The 17,246-nt window shown below is 34.8% G+C and overlaps 1 protein-coding gene across 2 annotated transcripts; it reads right to left on the reverse strand.

The window, feature by feature from the left end:
• Window positions 1-692: 692 nt before the first annotated feature.
• Window positions 693-17,229, reverse strand: cdi (center divider). Of its 2 annotated transcripts, none has more exons than XM_032433465.2 (9): window positions 16,894-17,229; window positions 16,704-16,768; window positions 12,912-13,749; window positions 5,828-5,949; window positions 4,534-4,732; window positions 4,391-4,476; window positions 3,949-4,204; window positions 2,162-3,885; window positions 693-2,108 (listed from the first exon to the last, which is right to left on the reverse strand). In XM_032433465.2, exons 3-9 carry the CDS (start codon window positions 13,347-13,349, stop codon window positions 1,286-1,288), a joined length of 3,648 nt encoding a protein of 1,215 aa, XP_032289356.1. In that variant the 5' UTR covers window positions 13,350-13,749; window positions 16,704-16,768; window positions 16,894-17,229; the 3' UTR covers window positions 693-1,285. The 2 variants fall into 2 exon arrangements, with proteins under 2 accessions (XP_032289356.1, XP_032289355.1); XM_032433464.2 differs by adding an exon at window positions 16,400-16,476 and having other exon boundaries at window positions 16,704-17,229.
• Window positions 17,230-17,246: the final 17 nt, after the last annotated feature.

Consider the following 17,246-nt stretch of genomic DNA (forward strand, 5'->3'; position numbering starts at 1 on the left):
TTTGTTGAGTACATTCAGATTTGCTTCCCGAATATGAACTAATTTATCTAACTGTTGCGGTCGCTTAGCAAACTTCGCTTTGAGAGAGTTTGAGTCAAAATTGAGTGAAGTTTGAGCTGCGTCAGCAATTATGCGTGGGATAGTACTCTGATGGGAACATTGACAGTGGCGTGATATTTAGGGTGAATTGTTTATGTCTACCAAAAGGGGGACAGTTTGATCTTGACCAATGTCGATGTTATCACCAGGCTCTTTGTTTACAATATTAGAAATGTTTATAATTGTGCTTATGCTTATGTGCTAAGTTATGTTAAAGGGTGGGTGCGACTATGGATATGTCACTATATATATATAGATAAATATTATTATATATATATATATACAAATATGTGAATATATCAAATAATTTATATGAAAATGTACAAATAAATATACTTACAACATATGTACAAAAACACAAATTGCTCTTCTTAAATAAATCTCTTATCGTTTTTAAAATGAACATGTACTTAATATTGTAGTTTTTAACCTTTTGGCAGGAAGATACAATTTATATTTTTAATTGGCATCAGCTGCAAATGGTATACACTAATATGCACATCAAGTTATTTTCGGTGATTAAATAGGGGACATGCCTAAAAAAATTTTGGTATTAATGATAATAGAGATTATGTTTAGTTACTGATGCATGGTTCTGTTGAAATAATATGTTTACTTTATTTTCTTTATAATACCTATATTACCATTCTTCTGTGTCGAAGGTATGATTAATACAAACATGCAGATATATATAGTTATTATAGTTATGCTTTTTTCGGAAGTTTAAAAGTAATACAATTAAATAATTAAATAAATACTTTTCTTGATTGAATATAAAATAATTTACTAGATTTGTTTAAATTAAAAAGGACTAGGAACCATTACAAAATATAAAATAAATGTTCCGAAATCAAATTAATTTTATACATACTTCTGGGAACATATGAATTGAAAGACCTATTATACTTAAATTTTAATATTCATAAACTTTATTCTATTATAAAAATATATCTAAAATAGTATTTTAGTGCCAACGTTTAATTGGTGAAAGATATGGTAATTGAAATGGAAAGCAGAGAACACAAAAATCTATACAACTAAACATTTCGTGTGCAATCCTGGTGTATTCTGATCAAGCTATCAAATGTTAAAGAATTTTTCCTGATACAATTCCCAAAGTAAAAGAAACCGAAAAACATTTTTAAAATTGCTTGATAAATATAAAGTTAAGTTTAACTCAATATGGCTAGCCACCTTGTCCACTGCCCATTGATTGTTGTTGCTGCTTTTTCTTGTCGAATATGGATAACTTTGACCTGACTGCTCCTTCGCACACCATAATACGCTGTTGAGACGGTTTCTTGTCCAATTCAAAGCATAACGGATCGGTATTTAAATGTCTTTTGAAATCTGAATATCGATGCGACTCACATGACAGATAACTTGAGCCCAGCGCGGAGGCAGCTACAGCAGCTGCAACACTACCATTACCACTACGAGTATACACCGAAGCCGGCAAAGATTCCTGTCGCTTTCGTTCAAAGTACTCTACAATTTTGGCTATTTGAGCAGAACGCGTACTGGGCAATGCGGTAAAAGAACGATCATCCCAAAGAAGAGAATCCGAGCTGATGTCATCAGAACTGTCCGTGTAGATGGACGAAGTGCGGTTCTTGCAGTAAAGCAATTGATTCGTGGAAAACGGGCTGCGTTGTAAAAGGGAGTGTATCTCCGAATCAAGAGCCAATCGATTGATTATTCCAGCTGTCCCTGGCATCTGTGGATCCGCAACATTAGCACTTACTAATGGGTGGTGACATGTATAACGACGATATGGTGTGGGCGGTGGTACAATTTCAGGATCCAATTCATCTAATGAATCTAATGCTGTTGAGGAGGATGTGTTACCGGCGATTGCTGCAGTTCCGTTATCTAAAAGCAAAAGAGATGATGAGGTTGTGGGAGAATCACTCTGATGATGTTGTGCGACTGCAGCAGCAGCCACTATAGCGGTGGTTGAAGTAGGGGTTGCATAGTAACAGCAACGACAAAGACCTGCCAGTTTATCACTGAAAATGAAAACGTTAAACGACATCGACTTTTACGATCACAAAGTGCTTACTTAAGTTTATGATTTGCCAAAGTTTCAATCCTCAGCTGTGATTTTAACTCGTCGTAGCAGCAGTTGCTATTGTTGCCACTGGCGGCGCAACCGACAACTAACGATCCGATGCCGCATAACTGTCGGCTGTAACTAGTGGTGGTTGTAGCTGCATCCGATTCTTCATTTAAGCACGAAAAGAAACCACTTTCAATAGAATCACGCCGGGTCTGGTTTCTTTTTGGGGGGAGTGGCTCGCAGGAATTTTTTTGTTCATTCGGCTCGCGGTCAGTGAATGCAGAAACTGCAGCGGGTGTTTTTTCATTCTGAACGAAACATGTAGGAGTCGGGGTTTTGGAATGCTCTTTGCTGTACTCCTCCCTATTTTTTTCACTATTCAAATCTGCGTTTATTTTAAGAGGGGGCAACGTGTTGGTGAATGTGCTTGTTTTTAATAATGCCGTAACTTCAAGCTCGCTTTTACTGTACTTCATAATAGTTCCGCTGTTTCCACGAAAAAGTGGATGTGTGTACAGAGAGTTTGCGCGATATTTACGTGAGACTGGCATTATAGATGGACGTATAGCGCTGTCATCACTGCTGGACTCAGCATCAGCGCAATTGCCTCCTCCATCAAGATCTTCACCTTCTGAGTTACAATAATCGCAATCGTCAATATCAGTAAGAGCTGATGTTACAAGAGAGGCTATTGCAGCCGTTCCAGAAGCTGTCGAATTGCTGACCCGTTGAGGCAACTTCAGTTCGACAGCGCTGTACTTTCGCGTCAGTTGTGGGGAGACAGGTAAGCTCTTTGGTTCGCTGCAAGTAACTGATTTTTTCGAAGCACAATGATTAACTTCAATTTCAGTGCCAGGTGCCATGGTTTTACCCTGCATTGAAACTAGCTCCTTAAAAAATGGAGCAGACATCTCAAAGCACGAGCTAAATAAATCACCCACGCCCGCAGCGTATGTCTTTGGATTAGCGCCCAATATCTTCTTTATGCCTCGAAGTTGTGCTAGCGCCGTAAAAGGGTTTGGTTTTACCCCGTTGTGATCCTTAGTTGACGATGGTTTGTATTGCGGATCCTTAAGGCACATTGTTTCACCCACTTTGCGAAGCGTTAGAACTGCCGGTACTGGTGGCAGAAGTGGCAGTGTTTCCGACATGTTCGTAGTTGGTAAAAGCACCGCAACTGTTTGAGAATCCCCTAATTGTCGTGGTGGCGTCGGCGAATGCGTAGATGATCGCTGTCGTTGCATTTGATGACAACGCGCTTTATCACTGGGTGATGTATGCAGCGGAAAGTGGATTATGTTCTCACTGAGTGAACGGCGGTGTAGCAGAATTTCTGCTTCTAGCTTCTGTGTAGCACGACGAACGCGTGATTTTAAAATATGTTCGTCGTATTCGCTGCTCCCCGCCAACCAATTTGGCGTGCATGGTAAAGCCGCAGAAGCTGATTTACAACTAATGCCTGTACTGGGAAAACGAAAACCATCTTCATCAACGTCTCGTTGGTCACGCGGTGTCAGCACACCAGCTGGTGCTGTATAAATATTAGCAACAGTTGGCGCAGTGCATAAACTTATCCCATTTTCTATATCACTACCGTTCAAAGAATAATTTATTAATTCCAGCGAGCTTAGTGGGCTCTCGCATCTTGACTCATGCTCGCACTTTTCTAAAAGCAGCGTCAGCTTTTTAGTTGCATCACGGAAAGTAGGTCTACTTTTAGGATCGTACTGTGTTAAAACAAGAAATTTTAAGAAATAACTTAACAAATCTATACATCTTCAAGAACTTACGAGACAACAGTAAAATGCAAGCCTTAAAAAATCAGGTGGTGTATCCATTGGACAGAGCTCAACGAACGCCAGATAATCAAGACCAAATGAAGCAGTGCGTGGCATCAAGTCTGGGTCAGCTTCGATGCGTGCGATAATCTCGCACTGAATAATTCCGAAAGAGAAAACATCACTTGTCTGATCGTACCATTGACCCTTTAAACACTCAGGACTAACCCAGTACGGTGAACCAACAGTCTCTAAACGCGATTTACCGCTGTAAGCAAACAAATTATTATTAGGATAAGAAAGATTCATATTTAATCATTAACAAAAAAAATATAAATATTTGTCTAAATAGAACACACATGTGTACTTAAACATATTCTTTGTTTGGAAATGTATTGAGCATAAAAATTAAATCATATATAAATAGAAACTGTCAGATATTGAATATACTTACGACTTGACTGGTATTTTAGCGGCCAATCCAAAATCACCAACAACAGCTTCATATTGTCCATCTGCAAGATTACGTATAAGCACGTTCTATTGGGAAAACATTTAATGATTTAAGTATGTTATTTAAAAACTTTGTGAGCTCACCTTGCTAGTCAAATCTCTATGAAAAATGCCAGCGTCGTGAACATAACTCATTCCGCGGGCTATGCCCAGTGCCAGTCTTACTTTCTGGGCAGCGCTAAGAAATGCCTCTTGGTTAGCCAGCAATTGCTCCAATGAACCACCGTTAATGTACTCGGTCAAAGCATGTAGTTGTCCTTCTTGCACACAAACTCCCATAAAGCTTAAAAAGTAGTTGGTGTAATTATATTATAATTTGGAGCACAAGGATAGAAGTATGGAATTGGAGAAGTATAGAATTGGAGAAATTGTTCAGTTTGGTTAAGATATATTAGAAAGCAAAATGTTTTCGATACAAAAACTCTTTTTTTTCGGCCTAGATGACCACTCTTTATAACTCTTCTCACATGTAAACAGCGTTCAAAAGATACATTCAACAACAAAAAAAAAGCTGTCCGATGCTTTTAACATTTTGATTAAATCTAACATAGAATTGCATTTTATATTCTATTATTAAAGGAAGTACGCTACTTAGCGATCTTAACTTAATCAAGCTTAGGACCCTAATGAGTACAAATACTCAGCAACACATTAATTATTTTATATTAAATAAAATGTTACAAATGTTACAGATGTTTTTTTCTTGTACTTACAGCTGTAAATCACGTTTAGAGACAGTATTTTCAACGTAGTAAACTAGGCCTTCACGTAAATACTGCGCTAGCTATCATAACCGTTTTTTGTGTAGGCAAACTATTATGATACGAGCTTGAAAGCCAGCAACTCTACCAACACACTGATCCCGGGGAAAATAATCGTATATTTTATTATTGGCTAAATTAAAAATGATTCCTCAAAAAAAAAGTATAAGCCGCGCCTTAATTTGTATTGTGATGGGACATTTTAAGTATACCTGCGGATATATTCAAGCCCATCAGTTTCCAGGTTTTAAAACAATCTTGCTTAAACCAGGCAAAGACTTATCTTGTTGCAGGTAAGTTCAGGCAGATTGGTTTACCATTTCAAAAAGTTGATATTGGCGCTATTGGTGTTTATGATATCAAACAAACTCAATTTATACTGCCTGCCTTCTTTATGGAGTAGCATATTAGGAAAGTTCTTTCAAAATCTGACTACTATATTATGTAGAATATCAAATCTCTTATTTGCCCGCAAGGGCATTTGTCCTTTGAGACATCCGAACAACTTTTTTTTTTTCAAGATGTAAAAAAGGGTCTATCAAATTCAGTAATACTATTCCGAATATGTTATTGCTGAAGCACACTTCTATTACATATATAAAATTATAAGCACTTACCTTAATATGTTAGCATGGGACAATTTATTGAGCAACTGAACTTCCCGCAACATGTTAGGTCGATTGGCGCGCAATTGATTCATTTTCAGCACCATCACCTCTCCAGTAGTTCGATGGGTGACCTATATATATAAAATCAATAATATATATAACAAAGTTGTGTACTTGTGACCTAAAACCCAAAATTTATTTAGAGGACTCTAGTTGGGAGTACTTGACTAAAAAGTTACCCTGACTATACATACGCAGCGCAAGTGCTAATTCTTCAGCCTGTGTCACGATATTGGATGTCAGATGATTAATTGCTTCAATGTTTGTTGTCTGATCTTTATACATTTTTTACTGTATGGTATATGATATAATGATCCCATGTTGATCAAATTTTACATATACACGAGATCTAATAAATGCAGAGTTTGGTAAAGATATCTTAATAATCAATGTGTTCTATTCAAACTTAATTTTCGACCGATGGCAGCTATATGCTATAGTGGACCGATTTGAATTAGATAAGTTATATATGAGGAGCATATTAGAATTTATAAATGCCAACTATTGGTAAGATATCTTGATAAACAAAAAGTGTTTACAAGAACCTAGCTTTGGACCGATCATTCCTACGGCAGCTATATATGGTTATATGTTATATATATATGTATATATGATATGGTTATATGTTCTGCCTGCAAAAAAAAGGCGAATCTATGCTAATTCGCAAGACGAAAGAATAGCAAAATACAGACGGACATGTCTATATCAACTCGGCTGATCTAGAATATGTATATTTTATGGGATCGAAAATGTCTCCTTTTATGCGTTGAACAAAAAATTATAATACCTTAACTGCGGTACATGTATATTTGATTATTTGGGTGTTCATACGACGTTCACTTTAAATCTACATGTCCTTTTTCTTAGGTAACAAACTGTGATAAGAAATTAAGTATAAGATATACTTAATTAGGAAAGTCGGACTTAAAATTTATAATTTTCTTGTTTAATAAAAGTGTTTATAATAATATCTATGTCACAGCGTCTATTATTCGTACAGGCGATTGCTGTAGCTTAAATACTTGTGAGCTATGGTATTTTCACTTTCAACTATGTGAGAAATAGCCAGTGCGGAAATAAAACAAGAAGCAATTGGCAACCACCATAAGAAAATCCTTTTTGCACCAAGATTGAATAGTAATGTCAAAAACCAGTCGGCTGCCTGAGACGACTTTTAGAGGCAAACCTGACAGCAGGTTACGAAAAACCCGCCTTCTGTAGTTTGTTACACGGACAATTAACTTGCAGGTTTCAACTCTGTTCATACGGGGATATTCCCAAACAGAGAAACGAGTTTTATTAAGCGGCATTGACCACGTTTGACATCGATTGCATCGGCAGCGAAATTTTTTAACTATTTCCACATGCAATTTTGTTTACTGTTAACAAACTTTTAATACGATTTAAAGCTGATTTTCATTTTTTATTTTCAAACAAGTTTTAAGTCAAAAGTGATTACCAAAATTTGAGGATCCCATGCACAGTAATTTTTTATACCCTTATAAAGGGCATTAAAATGTTGTCACCTAATGTGTAATTCAAATAAGGAGACATCCGAGTTAAAACATTGTCTAGCTCCATGTTTTAATTGTATGCAGTACAAATTTCGGAACCGGCCAGATCGGACCACCTATCATGTATCTGCCATAGGAACGATCGGTCGAAAAGTAGTTTTTTATGAGAAAAACCTTGTTTTTTTAAAATATCTTGACCAACCATGGCTTACGTTTCCAGCTATGTTGCTTATATATGAGTCAAATCTTATTATGATCGCACTACCTTATTCGATTGTATGGCAAAATATAAAGTTTGCAAGATATTTGTTATCAAACTCAGCATTAATAAAAAAAAACTATTCTCACTACAAAACCGTAAGACAAATGTTTGCAAGGTATTTATATCATCCTTTCTTTGTCGTTTAAACATTTAAAACGTTCTTTGGCTTATTTTTTTGTCGCACGATGTCATACAAGCAAACATGTACAATGCTTGTGTGAAAATGCGTGTAACAGGCAAAAGAAGACATATTCTATCGAAATCGATATCAAAGTCATGTTTTTTGCGAGAATATTTCTAAGCTCACAGACACTAAATTTGATACGTGTACTTTTGGTGAGTTTACACAGATATAAAATATTTTACTTTACGAATATATCAGCTCTTATTCCACTAACATTTAAGAAAGAGAAAATTAATTAAAATATTTTTAAATTTCTTTAGGATCGGGCAAAGGAAATAAGCAACATAACTACAGCGCAAATTGCAAACAACAAGCGGTGTACTTGCGTGTGAGTATGATTGTAGAACGCGTGTGAAAGCAGTTCGGTGCGGGATTCGAGAAATCTCCTAGTCAGGCAAATCCGTACTAGAGGACCCTTACTTGTTTCTTGCTTAATTTCAAGAGTAGGATTGTTGCCTATTTATGCAGGGCTCTATTTATTCTTATTTTGCAGAATAGTGCTAGACAAGGCGATCGTGAATGTGTCTACCGTTTCTGAGTTCTGACCAGTAGATTGAGGTCGTAGCCATCAGCAAAGTAAACAGTTAGTCTTGAATGGAATTTGGCCCAGTTTGCTTTCTTTTACGCCTGCATCGTGTTTGTCTGTATCTCGTCTTTTAACTTGCTTGTCGTTATTTTGGCACGGTTCTACTTTGTTGTGCAGCTCATCAACGGCAGAGCGAGCTTTTATATACCTCACTGCTAAGATCAGTTATAAACAAGAATACCGAACCACTAAACGGTTTCTGTTTTTTATTTTTTTTTCCTTTTTTAATTACAATGATGTTTAACGTGTTATTGCCTTATAGTCAGAAATAACAAGTGTGATATGTAATTTGGAACAACAGAGAAACATCGAAAATAGTATCGTAAATGACTTTTTCGATCAATATTAAACAGATCGCAAGGTAGAGTTATAGAGTTATACACACAAAACATAGTAGTAGATAGTAAAGCTATGATACCTATTACTCTTAAAACTGTGTATAAGAGCTGGAAACCTGTAACTTTTATTTAATGGAGGTGCACACTAAGGCCAATTTTTAAATTCGAGCCTTCAACCTTTAACTTACTTTCAAAGGCCTTTATAAAAAATAAATGATTACGTGTTTTGCAAATTTTCAACTGTTTTGTTTACCATTTACCATTAGCTTTAAACTCATTTTCAGCGACCTTTGTGTACATTTATTTAAGACTATTTTTGCAAAATCTACTGCTCTTGGATCAGCCAGATGTTTAATGAACGAAAGTTTACTTTTCAACGATGGACTTTTAATATATCTTCAAATAGATGTGGAGTTCAAGGCTTGCCACGGGGTATTCCCGATTTTAGAAACATATGCTGTTTACATGAAATAAGAAATGGATACAAAAATATCTGCACTAAATGACCCAAGAGAATAAGACTGCTGAGACGTTAAGACTCAACATTTGAGCGAAAAAGGTTTTACAACAATTTGAATATTAATTATTCCAACTAATTAACTTCAAAATAAGTTTACGAAAAGTGTTTAAGCTTTACATGTGCTTACTCAAAAGCACAATACAACATTTTTGCAACGTATAGCCCGTGGTAAGCATAACACCAAGCAAAAAGTGAAATGCAGCAAGTATCAAATAAATAATTGCTTTTTACACCACAAAATAGGTACAGTTGGCTGCGCAGTTCAGGCCAACTGCATGCCAACTAAGCCGCGCTTCAGCTCATTCAATTTCACATTTCAAATGTGAGAAAAAATTATTTATTTATTTTCCAATGGTGTTGACGTCTAAGAGTTGGTTCGCTCTTTACTTTGTATGAAACCCCTGTGCCATTATAATTTACCTCAATAAATACAATAACCATATAAATGTGTGTATATATGTAATATATACTTCAATAAAGTACAATAACCACATCACCCTCACTTTTTATACACGAAATTTTCTTATTTTTGTTTCATTAATTTTTTTAAGCTGTTGCATGCAGTGCGAAAAAGAAAGTGTAATTTAAATGCATTGTTTTAAGATAGATTTATGTAAGATAGATGCATAAAACGGAAAAATATCAATTAACATTGTAATGTTGAACACAAAATACTCTATATTCATCATCTGTGAGAGTTATTCCTATACTTTAGTGCATATCGGTGTTACTTATAAATGCTCAGTTTTCATTAGTTTACCCATTTTAAAAGAAAATTGTTTTTATGTTTTATATTCATAAATTATACCTTGAGTAGCTAATTAAATATTTAAACATGAAAATGTCAAAAAATCCCGCATTAAAAAATAGATATATACAGATATTTTTCTTATGTCGTGCACGAACAATGAGCCCAAATATGAATGTAAGATTTGTATACACGGGTAAAAGTTGCTCCTACTAGATTTATAATATATTATTTAATCTTTAATTTGCATTTTAATTTGCAAAAAAAAAAAAAAACAGTGTTACATTGAAATTTTTCAATAACGACAATGATTTTAAACAAAGCATTTGACTACAGCTATAACAAATGACAACGGTACTGATCGGACTGTGTGTGTGACTGTTATGTAAGGTTTAACTTACTTTCGGTAGCTGGTTTGGGTTTCTTATGCTGCGTTAAAGCTTTTGGTAATGAACATGTTTTTGCCTGCTGATTAGTGCGTTAACCATTTTGACTTTTCGCCAAGCTAAAAAGTTGTTAAGTAAATTAGTTTTTCTTCCAAATTTTTGGTCTGGCATTTGCACAAATACTACTACCTTTCTCCATTCTAGCTGCTTAACATTAAGCAATCAAATTTGCTAGATTACTGGCTAAAATGCTGAAAACAAAAACTTAACCGTATTTGCAAGTGTTAGTGAGGATAAAACTTTTGCTTCTATCTAAGCATAGCCCGACACAGAACTGTTAAATAACATTATAATCATTAAATACAGTGTATCCCTAATATTACCTATCCGCGTTCCAACTGCTAAAATGCGGTGCAAAAATGTTATCGAAAAAGCCAAACGGAATAACGGACAAGTGAACGCACTTCACACACTATAGGCATGCCCCAGCATGGTGTGCATTAGTCAATGCGTATCTAAAACATATACACAATGGGTAACTTAATATGAAAAAGCGATCGAACGATCGTACAATGAACTGAATTATAACAGAAATTCATACGCAAACATCGTCTATTTAAAGCCCTTTAAAGAAAAAGTTACAATTCAATTTTTGTCAAATCTTACTATATTAACATCAAAATTCTCTTTTCCCTATGAAACTGAAACGAAAATACCACATTAATAAAAAATGAGAAAATTTGGAAATTTACGGCACGCAGAATAGTGACGCTCGTAAATGCTGAGATTGATCAAAAATATCGAATATCTATCTAATATCTATCTAACTTTTATATGCCCGGTTTGGTCAATAGACCTTGATACACAAAAATATTTATGATGTAGTTTAACAAAATTATAATACCTTTTACAAGGGTATTTTCTTTTCGACAAGAACCGACTTTGTTTTCATAGCTACATGGTATAGTGGTTCGATCCGACCAGTTCCGAACCTATTTACCGTTTTTAAAACGATACATTTAAAACTATTAAGCTAGTTTTTATAGAGAGAGACAGACAGACAACCGGTCGGACATTGCTATTTCAACTCGGCTGTTGATGCTGCTCTAGAATATATTTAGTTTCTCGAAGATGTCTCCTTCTATACGTACACATATGTTGTATGGATAGTGGTATCATATTTTTATCACCCATTTTCTATTAAATATTTTGCTCATGTCCAATAACAATGCTTAAAGTTGTCCCCGTCAATTTTATTAAGGAGTATTTAACATATAAAAGGTATTTTTAATTGTCTTCTTTCCCCAATGGGCTTGGTAAAATATTTCTAGATCAATTTTCAGACGAGAGACGAGACTGATGACTTTATTTCAAATATACATTATATATACAAATAAAAGAATGCGCTTCAAAGCAGGTGCCAGCAGTCAAGAATTAATCGAAAGCATTCATCTGCTTATGTTTTGCTTGCGTTATACATAATCGTTTGTGTGCATGCTTTGTTTTTTCCTTGTAGCATGTAGCATTCCCAATTTAAACAAGTAAGCGGTTCTAGTCTGGAGCTCCCGACTAGAGGATACCCTGAACCCTCTTCTTCCAACATCAAATGCATATATATATTCTATTTTAGAAGTAACATATCATGTTTCGTGACTCTAGCTCTGATTATTTATCAAAATTGCCCAAAAAACAGGATATCGATAAAGATTTTTATCGATTGCTTGGAGACGGAGTAAGTTATCGATTATCGGAAACAAACTTGATCTGCACAGGCACTAGGAGCACCTACATCTAATTTTCAAGTCTATAGCTCTTATATGTTCTGAGATCCTTGCGTACATACATACGGACGGACGGACAGACAGACGGACATGGCTAGATCGACTCGGCTATTGATGCTGATCAAGAATTTATATACTTTATGGGGTCGGAGATGCTTCCTTCTGCCTATTACATACATTTGCATTTTGTACAAATACAATATACCCTTTTACCCATTTTTAATGGGTTCAGGGTATAAAAATGTAAGCTGTATAATATATATGTTTGCATGTAATTACAATAGCTGCCTGTTGAAATTATTTATACAGACCAGAATTTTCATTTTCAAGCATTAAAAAACAAAATCTACGTGAACCAAAAAGGTTTAAGCCGATTCTAGACCGGATTGCAGCCCTGGTTAAGATACCTTAAAAATCAAAGAAGTTCATCGAAGAACTTAATCTTTTCTATAGCAGCTATGTTCCGGGCGGTTCCGATATATATACTGCCTGCCTTTCGTGGAAATATAGTTAAAACTGAGAAACTAGTTTGCATAGAAACAGGCAGACTTTGCTATATCAACTCGACGGCTGCATATGGGGTACAGAAAGAGTTTACTATGCTTTAATTACCGCAAGTAAGAAAATAATAACTTTCCATAAATACTTAAAAATATGCAAAGTTTAAATTTAAGCAATTCAATATTTAAAAACATTCTAAGATTCTCCACTTACCCTGTAAACTTCTGAGAAAAACCCGGAACCAATTTTTTCCTTGACAAAATCATCCACAGAATATAGTGCTGAGACAGCAGTACGCAGCGCGCGACATGAAGAGCCTGTCACAAGTCGGTCAGAGGACATTGTACGCATTACCGATGCCGGTGGAAGACCGCAACAGCTAGAGCCATTGCCAGTACTGAAACTTTTACCGTTACTGTTACTGTTATCACTGTCATTGAATACTAAAGGCGACGAATCAGCCGGCGGTACATCACTATTTGCCATTTCGTTCTGACAAACCTGCGGACCGGCAACTCTTAATGACGTACACATGCCTGCTGTGCTTTCCTGCCACAAGGTTTGCGACGAATCCACTTGATCGCACGACTTATCACTGTAGCTGCTACTGATCTCTGGGGGGCCAGGTCCACTATGTTGATTAAGGCTCATAATTATCAACTACGATGTATGTTTTTATGTAGCAGGTATGATTTTTTGATGGATTTAGTAGGCCTAGCGGAACAGAAGCTCTCTTAAGCTGCGATAGTTGAAAAAAATCACATTGGCCACATTCACAACAAAACGGCAGGGTGGAGCAACACGAACACGAACACGAATACGTTTTATGTTAAGCGATCAAATTTTATATTATTTTTTTTAGGCACGACGTACAACACTTTAAAATTCCTATTTGGCGAAGTAAATTGACAGCTTAGAGAAAAATTCAAAACTCAATCACAACATTTTTATTTTATTGCGCTAGAAACTCCAGAAACGGTGATGTCATTTACAGATCCGGCAATTTGGCACAATTGTAGGAAGATTTTTGCATTGGAAGCGCTCCGGAAGCCTGCGGGAAAGAAAGAAAATAAATATACAAATAACTTTTTACATTTCAAAATGTTTGCTTCAAATTAAACTGTGGTAGAGTAAGACACAGAAATATATACACGCGTATTCAAATTTCATTTAAAAAATGTAATAAGGACTGCTTGAAAACCACCTTCCGCTGTTGGAAAATGCGAGGAATTATATTGTATTTGTTTTTATTGGATCAGCTACAAATTAGTTTTGAAAGATTTATAGAAGAATTTGAAAAAATCCATTTGGTGGAAAATTAAGAACCAATGTTGATCGTAATTGTTAATACAGTAAGAACTCTCTTGAGCGGACAGGGAATCTCAGGCATTTTTTGTTTACTTAAAAAGAGTATCCACCAAACAGAGGAAGAATGAGTGTAGCTTGATTTATAATGGGAGAGAAAATGTTCGACCAAGTGGAGTGTCCGCCAAATGAAAGGGGCATGAGTGTCCAAGTGAGGTGTACGCCTAATTAGAGTCTGCCGCGCCTTCACATCTGTTATGACAAAAAATAAGAATGTTTAAAATGAGGTTTGTACTTCAACAATGACTTTCTGATTAGACTTATCTGTATTTATTCATACACTAGAAGCAGAAAAACTTCAATTTGGACATATGCAGTATTCTTTTATTAATTTATTTATATTACACAGCAAATTAAAAATTGTTCGCTTATGAAAAGAATACTGAACAGCATTTGTATTGTAAAATCAACTAATATAAACAGTTTGCATTTTACATATTCAAGAAAATATAATCAGAATTTTAATAAAGCCTATCCTAGTACAATGAAACTGCTGTATTTCTGTACTTACAACTTTATTCTTCAGAAGTACGAAAAAATATTGGTGAGCCGAACTAATGACATAACATATTTTGCTTTAATCACAAAAAATAAAAATACAGCTTGGCAATTTCATTCTCGCCCTTTTATCAACAAATTTGCGATAAGATAGTAGCAAAAATAGCCAAGCAAATCTACAAATTGGGTAGAAAAAATGGCTAACCAGCAATGAAAGCCAATAGATATTAAAAGTGTTGGACAAAATACCCAATACTCATAGCGTATTGGAAATAAATTTTGTTTCCACGTGATTGGCTTGTGTTAGAGATGGAAAAAAAAATTAAAGCACTGTGCTGGTGGCTCTAAGGTTCTAACATCTGCCTATGACATTTCTTCAATAATGGTCGTTAGTAGTCTAAAACATAAGGCCATCGGTTTTATTCTATTTAATTATTAATTCTATTATTCTAATTTAAAACATATATTTTATTAAACATTTTTAGGTATAAGCTTCTAAGCTGCACATAAAAAACTAACCCTATTCAGAAGAAGCAGTGCACTTAGACGCAAAATATAAACATTTAACTATGGGAACTGATTAAAAATATATATACCTTCAACACAACGTTATATATTAAAAGAGTGATCGAGTTTCCGACTAGTATATATTCGAACTTTCACTTACACATATGTACATATCTTTTCTATCTTTTCATTCGCAGCTGTATATAAACGAAAATATACTCACGCAGTTCAGTTTTTAAAGAGGATGTGTGCCTCTCTACCCTTTACCTCCAAATTTTCCAAGTTGACTTTGCCCAACTATATAAATTCGTGCTTATAGAAGCTATGTATATTCTAAATCATTTTTTTCTCTTTATACGCTGAACCGCAGGACAATATTAAAAGATAGACAGCCAAACCTCCTTCTATAAAATCAATGTGCTGAGTTTCATATTGGGTTCATATTTGTTGACCATATATTGGATTCTAAAGGCTAGACATGCGATTAAAGATATATTAAATAATACATCAATTGAAGATAATGATGTATTATGTAAAAAATAAATTTCGAAAATAAGAATGGATATATTTTTCCTCCATTATTTATGAATTATTGAGGCAAGTCATCTATTCCAACGTCGCAAAATGTACAATTTTTTTAAATTACCATATAAATTTAATTATACCTTAGATGCAAGTAGAATAGACTAGAAGGCGTACGAGAAAAACAAACGAAAGCGCAAAACACCTAGTATGCAGAAACTGTCAAGGCAGAAAATAAATGCAAATCAAAGATGTATTTATGATTCTTGTCGACCACCACGAAATCCAATAAGTATAAACTGAAATTCTGACTCAAAATAAATACATACATAAATACTGACTCCAATACATATACACATAAGTAAAAACATATTGAAAGACAAAAAACATCATGGAAACAAAAATGATAAATGATGATTTTACATATATATATGCATGTGCCAGAATGAATGAATTCACACAATAAAAAATGAAACATCTGTCGCAGCATTTGCATTTTCCATTGAAAAGTGACTTTCCACTAAGCGAAAGATACGTTGGTATTGGAAATCGGCAAACAGTATAGACTAAGCTTCTCATCATCTATGCTAGTATTAGTTTGCTAAAAGTGTGTGTGTTATTTTTACATTTCCGCTGCTTACAAAAATAGGTGCATGAGTGTTTGTGTAGCCCTCCACACTAAACCGCATTCCAAGCACACACACACAGCCACATACATAAGGCCCATCAACATAAAGGGGTAAAAGCGAAGCAAACCTTATGCATATATTCTAAACAAAATTATAGTTTAATTTATTAAAAATATACACCTTTTTTTAATATAAGGAAATTCTTTACATCATTTGATTTGGAAATATTGATGTATTATCCCAGGCAAAGGTCACATCTATGGCAGCAATTCCGAAGAAAATGCAGCAGAAAAGAGAATAAAGCATGTACACTCACAAATATATACGCTCACAAACACGCACACTCATTCACGAGTCAAGCGCAGAAAAACATTCAAAAATATGTTTGTATTTATGGCTTTACGGAAGAAGTGCAACAGAAAAAAGTTAAGAATTATTTTTTAATGCTCACATTGATAACATATAACAACCAAGCATTATTTACCATTTTCTTTAGTTGCTATAATCCAATAAGTATGTAGTGCATGTACATATGCGTTTCTGCCTGCGCTGTAAATATATTAATATGAACACAAGCACAAAGTGGACACATAAGCCTTGCGAAATTTGCGATTTTTTATAGGAGGTAAAAATTTCACAAAACAATGCAGTCTTGTTTACTGCGTACTGCATACATTTATAATCGTGACTTTATTAGACATCTCAAAATTCACTGTTGCGTTTTATACAATGCTTTTTATGTCGGTCGAAAAACGTAACTCCATTTGACACTACTATTTTCTTTTCTTGAATTGCTTCCTTTAGTATATATTATTAAACTTATATTTGCACTTGTGAAAAATCGTTCGTAAATTGTTACGACGCGTGACCACGTCAAGCTCCGTTTCTGCCTCGATAATTTTAACAATTGATTTAGCTGTGTGACCGCACTTGGCAACACAAACTCACCAACAAAAATAAAGTATTTTAATCTCTTAGGACATTTTAGTATTTTTCGCATCAATGTTAATACCGTCTAAGATTATCA

This window comes from Drosophila virilis, chromosome 2 (assembly GCF_030788295.1).
Source record: "Drosophila virilis strain 15010-1051.87 chromosome 2, Dvir_AGI_RSII-ME, whole genome shotgun sequence".
In the NCBI taxonomy this organism is placed as follows: domain Eukaryota; kingdom Metazoa; phylum Arthropoda; class Insecta; order Diptera; family Drosophilidae; genus Drosophila; species Drosophila virilis.